The 9,381-nt window shown below is 46.7% G+C and overlaps 1 protein-coding gene across 1 annotated transcript in view; it reads right to left on the bottom strand.

Moving 5' to 3' along the window:
* The window catches only part of KIAA2026 (KIAA2026 ortholog), a 32,456-nt gene extending 23,530 nt beyond the window's left edge, over positions 1–8,926 (bottom strand). Inside the window, exons 1-2 of the mRNA XM_018560305.1 lie at positions 8,643–8,926; positions 8,376–8,609 (exon numbers count right to left, since the gene is read on the bottom strand). Of these exons, the coding sequence (XP_018415807.1) occupies positions 8,376–8,609; positions 8,643–8,770 (362 nt within the window). The 5' untranslated portion in view covers positions 8,771–8,926. The remainder of the gene's footprint in view (positions 1–8,375; positions 8,610–8,642) is intronic.
* Between the last annotated feature and the right edge of the window lie 455 nt (positions 8,927–9,381).

The following is a 9,381-nucleotide window of genomic DNA, read 5'->3' on the forward strand; positions in this document are numbered from 1 at the left end:
CACCCCCGCCGTGCTTCCCGGTCACCGTTGCCCCTCCTATGGGCCCGGGACCAGCTTCCGTGGTGTCCACGGGGAGCTGGGGAGGAGATGGACGAACCTCCGTTCATCGATCCCCTCCCCGTTTTATGGGACCGGGAGAAATGCAGATTGCATCACTTTCGGTCCCTGGGCTGTCAGTGGAAGCCCAGCTATGAGCTATTGAAGTGCGATCTGCACTTCAATAGCTTATTTCCAGTGTAAAGGTGACACTGGAGGTCTTTTGGACCCCCAGCATCACCTTAACGAGTACCTGTCACCACCAACTGCTTTCACATGGGGGGGCTTGTAAGCCCCCCCATGTGATAGCAATCAAAGTAAAGCAAAGTAAAGTGGAAAAAAAACGTTTTTAAAATTAAATAAAATAAATCTAAAAATATATTTTTTTAAATGTTTAAAGTCCCCCGCGAGCGTTGCCATGTAAAACATGCGTTGGGTGTGCCTGCGTATGAAAACGACAAGCGCGCTACACATGTTGGGTGTGAGAGCAATAATTCTAGAGCCAGTATTTTTGGGTATCTCTAAATTTTTCTAGTCATCTGACTATTTATTTTAAGAATATATATCACACACACACGCACACATTATATATAAACTACTCAAAACAATTAAAAGGAACACTTTGAAAACACATCAGGTCTCAATGGGGAAACATATCATGCTGGATATCTACTGTATACTGGACTGGGTAATGTGTTAGGAATGAAAGGAGGCCACATCGTGTGATGCAAAAGAAAAATGATCAACCTACAGAGTGCTGAATTCAAAGACACCCCAAAAATCAAAGTAAACAAATGATGCAGCAGGCTAGTCCATTGTGCTGAACTTTTTATTGCAGCAACTCAAAAAAATGGTACTAGAAATGGTACTAAAAATGGTTTGTATTAGGGCTGCAACAACTAATCGACATAATCGATGATTGAAAAAGTTGTCAACTTCTGGTTAGTTGGCCCTGTACACGGCTCCACACACTTTGCGCGCCTTGCCTTCTCCCCACCTCACGCACGCCGCTGCCAGACCCACCCGCATCCACACGCCGCACCTCCTAAACCCAGCAATAGTATATTATACAGCGCAATACAGCCAGTACAATTTTTCTTATTTACTTACCACCGCTCCAAGCTTGCTCTTGTGATGGACTACAATCTCAATACAAACTAGTAGTCCCATCCGTGGAGCCATTTTCTAAAATGTATTTTATTTTTTATCCGATTAATCGAACTAACTAATCGATTTTGAAAATAATCGTTAGCTGCAGCTCTAGTTTGTATGGCCCACACGTGCTTTTATGGATGCCTTACAACGTCGGGGCATGCTCCTAATGAGACGACGGATGGTGTCCTGGGGTACCTCCTCCCAGATCTGGACCAGGGCATCACTGAGCTCCTAAACAGACTGAGGTGCAACCTGGCGGCGTTGGATGGGCTGAGACATAATGTCCCAGAGGTGTTCTATTGGATTCAGGTCAGGCAAGCGTGGGGGCCATTTAATGGTATCAATTCCTTCATCCTCAGGGAACTGGCTGCATACTTTCGCCACATGAGGCCGGGCATTGTCGTGCACCAGGACCCACTGCACTGACAATGGGCCCAAGGATTTAATTCTGATACCTAATGGCAGTCAGGGTGCCATTGTCTAGCCTGTAGAGGTCTGTGCGTCCCTCCATGGATATGCCTCCCTAGACCATCACTAACCCACCACCAAACCAGTCATGCTGAACGATGTCACAGGCAGCATAACGTTCTCCACGGCTTTTCCAGACCCTTTCACGTCTGTCACATGTGCTCGGGGTGTACCTGCTCTCATCTGTAAAAAGCACAGGGCACCAGTGGCGAACCTGCCAATTCTATTGTTCAATGGCAAATGCCACCGAGCACAGGGCCCACTAGAGGACATCAGGCCCTCAGGCCACCCTCATGAAGCCGGTTTCTGAATGTTTGGTCAGCGACATTCACACCAGTGGCCTGCTGGAGGTCATTTTGTAGGGCTCTGGCAGTGCTCATCCTGTTCCTCCTTGCACAAAGGAGCAGATACCAGTCCTGCTGATGGGTGAGGAACTGTCCATGGCCCTGTCCAGCTCTCCTAAAGTAACTGCCTGTGTCCTGGAATCTCCTCCATGCTCTTGAGACTGTGCTGGGAGACACAGCAAACCTTCTGGCTATGGCACGTATTGATGTGCCATCCTGGAGGAGTTGGCATGCCTGTGCAACCTCTATAGGGTCTAGGTATTGCCTCATGTTACCAGTAGTGACACTGACTCTAGCCAAATGCAAAACGAGTGAAAAACAGTCAGAAAAGATGAGTAAGGAAAAAATGTCAGTGGCCTCCACCTGTAAAACCATTCCTGTTTTGGAGGTTGCCTCATTGTTGCCCATCTAGTGCACCTGTTGTTAATTTCATTAACACAGAAGCAGCTGAAACGGATTACAACCCCCTCTGCTACTTAACTGACCTGATCAATATCCCAGGAGTTTCATTGACTTCATGCTATACTCTGATTAAAAAGTGTTCCTTTCATTTTTCTGAGATATATATATTTATTGTTTTTATTATACATACAGGGGTGTGGAAATTTTGGAAAAAACTATTTGTCCAAGGACTAAATTCCCAGCCATCCGCTCGGTTTCGTGCACGATGACCGGGTCAGTCACAGATCGCACACCACTGCCGATCGCGCTGGCAGTGCCATTATTTTCTAATGGCACCCCAGTCATGCCAGGCAGATTGCGCGTTTTCCTGCTGCAATACCGCCCTGCCCGTGAGGTTGCACACGATTGCAGTTGAAAACGCTGCACGTTTATTCGCGTGCAGATGGGGGCAGTGGGGCTGGTTTTATTTTTATTTACTTTGTAAAAAATGTTCATTTGTTTTTAATTATTTTTACTTAATAGCTCCACGCCCCCCCGCTCGTAGCGCCGCTCAAAGAAAGCCAGCCCTGCTACTTGTACGTAGCAGGGCTAAAACAGTGCAAAAACCACTTGCCCTGCGCCCGGAACTACATGTCCCGGTCGTCGGGCGATACGAATTCCACACCCCTGTACATACATACATACACTACTCAGCATAAATTAGTACACCCCTTTGAACAGTAAGATTTTAAAACAGTATCTCAGTCTACAAAATTTTGACAAAACCGACTTTTATAGAACATTTGTTTAGCTCATTACATGAAAGTAAGGTTAATAGCTTAGATTACAGAATCTTCAGTTTTACTCAAATTAGGTGAAGTAAAAATGAATACACCCCACAACAAAAACTACGCCATCTAGTATTTTGTGTGACCTCCATGATTTGTAAGGACAGCACCAAGTCTTCTAGGCATGGAATGAACAAGTTGGCGACATATTGCAACATCTTTTTCCATTCTTCTAGAACGACCTCTCTCAGAGCCTTGAGAATTCCCCATAGGTGTTCGATTGGGTTCAGATCAGAAGACATACTTGGCCACTGAATCCCTTTCACCCTGTTCTTCTTCAGAAATGCAACAGTGGCCTTAGATGTGTGTTTTGGATCATTGTCACGTTGGAAAAGTGCACAGCGACCAAGGGCACTGAGCAATGGTAGCAACTTCTCTTTTAATATACAGTGAAACATGGTGGTGGCAGTGTCCTTCTGTGGGGCTGCATGGGTGCTGCTGGTGTCGGGGAGCTGCCAGATCCCAGATAGCAAGGATAACTTGCCACAAACTTGTGGCAGGGTTAAATTGTAATTCTTGTTAACTTGCCGCACACATTCCTGGCAAGTTGTAGACTTGCAGCACAAGTTCTAGTTGACACTTTTTGAATTTGTATCAAATTTGCTTGGCAAGTCTACAGCAACAGTCCTGCAGGTCTTAGCAAGAGCTCTGCAAGCTTGCTGGTCTGGAGACTTGCAATGCAGACTTGCTGTAATTGTGCAACAAAATTGTGAAGCTTGGCAAGTCTGCAATAGTTTAGCAAGTCATTTTCAAACTTGCAGATCAATTGCTTGCTATCTGGGATGTTGTAAATTCATGATACCATCAATTAAATGCAGCTCTCTGACAACAGCAGCACTCATGCAGCCCCACAGAAGGACACTGCCACCAACATGTATTTTTCTTTGTACTCCTCACCTTTGCGACACCATACAGATTTGAACCCATCAGTTCCAAAAACATTGATCTTGGTCTCATCACTCCAGAGTTCAGAGTCCCAGTAGTCGTCTTCTTTTTCAGCATGGGCTTCAGGAGAGGTTTCCTTTGTGGATGACACCCATGCATGCCATTCCTCTGCAGTGTACGGCGTATTGTGTCACAGGAAACAATCACTCCAGTTTGGCTTTCTACTTCTTCAGCTAACTGCAGTGAACTTGCATGGCGATTTTCTTCAACCCTTCTCATCAGAAGACGCTCCTGTGGAGGTGTTAACTTCCGTGGACGGCCTGGACATCTGTGAGATGATTGCAGTTCCATCTTTCTTACATTTTTGTATCACTTTTGCTACAGTATTCTGACTGATAAGTAAAGCTTTGCTGATCTTCTTGTAGCCTCCACCTTTTTTTGTGTACATAAATTATTTTCTTTCTCAGGCCTTGTAACATTTCTCTTCCATGTGGTGCCATTGCTGACAGCATGAAATGGGAAGGGGTTTTCTTTGTTAAGTAACACCCTTTTATAATCTCCTGTCTGCTGGACACCTGGTTAATGAATAATTATACTCACCTGTAGTTGAATTCTTGCTAATTAGAATTTTGTTGTCTAAAATTTAACTTTGCTCCTACCACTTTCATTGGGGTGTATTTATTTTTGCAACATGGTCTTGAATAAATGTGTTAGGAAAAATACTTTTTTGTGTATGAAAATTAACAAATCTTGGTAGGCAATCAATGGCCCACATTTGTGTGAGTATTTTGTAGTATAGTGTCCCATAGAAAATGTTAATTCTGAAAGAAAAGTAAAGGTTTTCTGACAAATGTGTTGGGGTGTACTCATTTATGCTGAGCACTGTATAGATATATATAGCATCTGTTGAGAGACGGATTGCAAATCAATCTGGTGTGAATGGGCCCTAAATCTGCTAAATACATTCCAGGTGCATTAAAACAAACTATGCAAAGTCTAAAGGTGCCCATACACCTTACGATTATCGTACGATAATCGTATGCGATCGACTTTTCGTACGACAATCGTAACGTGTGAATAGAGTGCCCGACCGATAGTACTGTACAATCGTACGACTTTTGACGGTCAAGCATGTTTGAAAACTTTGGTTGATCGTACGATGTTCGCATGGTTGGTGGCGTTTCCGTCCGTCAAATGTCGTACGATTAACACTGCGCATGCGCAAACGAAAATAATTGCGGTCAATTACCGCAAGTCGTCCAGGTGTTTTTTTCTAACTACCGCTGATTGAACCTTGCGATAATCGGGGCAGGATGGGGCCGTCGTACGAAAATCGTACGACGGTTCGATCATCGGATGAAAAGTTTTGTCCGATAATCGGAAGGTGTATGGGTACCTTAAAGCTGGCCATACACCTTACAATTATCTGCAGATTTTCTGCGGTCAGATGGAAAAGGTGCAACAGATTCCTCCATCTACACTTAAGGAGAACTATGAGGTGAGTGCTTTTAACTCACCTCATAGTTCTAGCCGACCTGTGACAATGAGACTGTCACAGGTCGGCTCAGTAGATCGGGAGGTGAGCAAACACATACCGGCATTCGCTCACCTCTCGATCCTGTCACGGCTCTCTACCGTGACAGGGGAGGGGCTGGATTCCCCCTCCCCGATCCGCCAGCGCTGACTGGGGGAGGGGGCGGGTACAGCTGGCTCTGCCTCTAGATAGGCAGAGCCAGCTGCCAGTCACGCAGCTGGGCGGATCCCGGCATAATTGTCAGGATCCGCTTCAGCTGCGGCATCTCAATATACTGCGGCTTCTCAGTGTAGCTCGCGGTATACTGAGCCTATGGTGACGGGAGGACGCTAGTTTGTGTCCTCCCGTTACCCTAAGGAGAACTATGGGGAAAAGCCTTAACCCCATAGTTCTCCTTTAACTGTGTGGATGGAGTAATCTCCACCTGGGTCAATCTGTTGCACTTTTTCCATCTAACCACAGAAAATCTGCAGATAATTATAAGGTGTATGGGCACATTCATGCCCTATCTAAACTCGCAAATGGGGCCAAATCACATCAGTTTCATGTGAACATCTGCGGGCTGGAAGTGCTGTGCTACACAATGACAGCTGACAATGGACGCAATCAATCAGGCTTACCTGCGGACGATTTTCCCTGGATGCAAACAGTCTGCGTCCAGGGGGCTAAGGTCTGCAGGTAATCGCAGATTGTGCAATTATGTGTGAAGACCTGCGAATGGCTGCTGGCTGATGTCTTTGTATTTTACATCACCTGCCGCCCACAACTGTTCAAGTAAGGGTAGCCTTCACGTTAATTCTATATATGGTAATTAAGGGTCAGACTTCAACTGCCTTTTGTTTCAACATTTTTATTTCCTCGTTCTCTAGTTCCCCCTAAACTGCTAGACCTCCTTATGTGTGTGGGTGTCTCCATCAGCTAGCCGGCTGCAGAGTAGACAGCTTTGCGTGTGCATTCCCCCCTGCCTTCAGAATATAGAAAGAAACTTGTTGCACTCCTTACCGAATGCCCCAATGACAGGGGAGGGTGCTTGTAGTGACAGCGGATGGCACCGCTGGTTACAGGAATCAATTGAAGAAATGTCACCAGCACACCAAAAATCCTTTCAGGATAACCATGAGTTCATTTAATAAGAACCACGTTAATTAAAAACAAGCGCTTTCGGGGCTATGCAGGGTCCCTTCATGAGGCTTAACATGGCACAAATTTTATCTGAGGGCAGCACAGTGGCGTAGTGGTTAGCGCTTCTGCCTTGCAGCACTGGGGGTCCTGGGTTCAAATCCCGACTGGGGTTACTATCTGCAAGGAGTTTGCATGTTCTCCATGTGCTTGCGTGGGTTTCCTCTGGTTACTCCAGTTACCTACCACACTCCAAAGACAGGCTGGTAGGTTAATTGGCTCCTCTCTAAGTTAGTCATCTATGTATGCATGTAGAGATAGGGACCTTAGATTGTAAGCTCCTTGAGGGTAGGGACTGATGTGAATGTGCAACTATGTAAAGCGCTGCGTAAATTGTTGGCGCTATATAAATACCTGTTATAAATAATAAAATATAAGCACTTAAATGTTTGCTTTTCCATGACGAATATCTGCTTCTTTGCTATATCATGAGATGCCTGTTCTTATTGTAGGACTATTTGGATGTTTATCCCTCAATCTTTTGACACATGTTTTCTAATCGACTGGTCCGGCCTGTGAGGTCATGGGGGTGTTTGGGGGCGTGCTTATGAGTCTCTCCACCTTTGTATGCCTATATAAGCTCACATTTTTGTGTACATCTTTGTCAAATGTTAAGCATGATGAAGGGACCCTGCATGGCCCCGAAAGCACTTGTTTTTACTTGACATTGTTCTTATTAAATGAACTCATGGTTATCCTGAAAGGATTTTTGGTGTGCTGGTGACATTTCTTCAATTGATTCTCCCCTGCCTTCAAGCCCCTCCCCAAGGACCAGGAAGTTCAGGGAAACCCGGGTATCTTCCTGGCCCTGGCGCTGGAGACGAGTGACCACAGGTAAGCGTGTCCGGGTTTGGTATTATAGAAAAGGTACTGGGTGTTTTTTTACCTCAATGCAGAGAATGGCCAAAATAAAAATGCCTAGCGTTCAGTACCACTTTCAGGAGTCTGGAGGAGCAATTCACAATTGATAATTGTATTTTTCTTTAGAAAGCAGCCACAGTCCAAGTAGAAAAGTCTGTCCCCTACCAGCATTCTGCACAGATAGACCCTTCCCTTCTGTGGGAAAGCAGCGGCCTCTCTGCAGAGAATACAGATTCAAGACAAGAGCGATCCAGTCAACAACAAAAAACAAAAAGTATGCAGCTGCATTGTTTTTAGCTGATTGAAAGTGAAAGTTCAGTTGGGCTTGAACATTCATATTACCTTTAGAAACTGAGAAAATCCGTTATATTGTAACATGAGATGTAAACTGCTGTGTGTAAGTTTTGAATGGAGTTCAAGTTGGCCTGTCAAAAAAAAAAAAAAGGAGATGGGTGGAGGGGAGTGCTGGTGCTGACCATGGTCTAGCACTGTGGTAGGCAACCACGGCCTTTTAGCTTTGTGGAACTACAAGTCCCATGAGGCACTGCAAGACTGGCCAACACAGGCATGATGGGATCTGTAGTTAAAGCACAGCTGGAGGGCCCTGGTCTAGCAGGTGTCAGTATAAGAGCTCCTCCCTGGTCAGACTGCACAGCTGTCATGTGATGACTAGTGTGGACTCACCGGGGCAGCAGTGCCAGCTTCTGCTCCAGCATTATCTCCAGCTTCTGGGCTTGCTTGGAGAGCGGGTGGTCAGCGCCGTGCAGCTGGTAGCAGCCCTCCAGCATGCTCCTGAAGTCAGCCACGAATTGGTCTATGGCGCGGTACTGGCCTGCGGAGAACTTCTCCTCCATCCTGAGGAGAGACATGGTGCCCTGGGTGTCCGCAGCCAGCCCCTCCGCTTGGCCAGCCGGCTGCCCAGTTGACGTAGGAGTCCCGGGGGCGGGCTCGATGTCGCCCTCCTCACACGCGGAGCTGCTGCGAACCTCTTCAGCAGCCGCTGTGCCGGGCGTCTGCCCCACCGCCATCCCTCCTGCATTCTCTAAAGGTGACACCGCCGAACCTGGCACCTCCGCCATACCGGAACACCTAACACGTACGCTTCCGTCCCGCACTGACTCATTCCTACCGGCTTCACCCCCCCGGGAGCCGGTACAGCGCCGCCACAGACTGATGAATACGGTGTACCGGAAGCACTGAGGTGAGGAGCCAAACACTTCCCTGCTGTCTCCCTGGCTCCGCCCACCGCACTTCTCGCAGCCACTGTGGATCCTGGACTCCGTCTACCAATCACAGGGTAGCATCAACTAGCGGCTGCTAGGTGAGAGGAGAACGCTGATTGGCTGAGGCGCGTCTTGTTGTGACAGCTCTCACCTTGGCATTGCCAGGACAGGTGGGAGAAGGCAGCGCTGGGATAGCCAATCGGCGGTACTGAAAAGACCAGAAGTGTGACAAGAGACACTTATAGTGAGCCTGTGCTGAAATATATAGTCTGCCATTTCCGACCTCCTTCTGATGCTGGTTTACTTTCCGTCTCTGATATACAGACCCAGAACTACCATGTAGCAAGTGAAGCAAGTCAGGTGACTGCATCTTTTTCTGGGTCAGGGACTCATGAGATATCATAATGTACCACTGCATCAGCATGACAGACCAGCAACTAGCAACTTCCGAATTAGAAGTCTTCAAT

The sequence above is a fragment of the Nanorana parkeri genome, unplaced genomic scaffold, assembly GCF_000935625.1.
Source record: "Nanorana parkeri isolate BGI_ZX_2015 unplaced genomic scaffold, ASM93562v1 scaffold447, whole genome shotgun sequence".
Taxonomy (NCBI): domain Eukaryota; kingdom Metazoa; phylum Chordata; class Amphibia; order Anura; family Dicroglossidae; genus Nanorana; species Nanorana parkeri.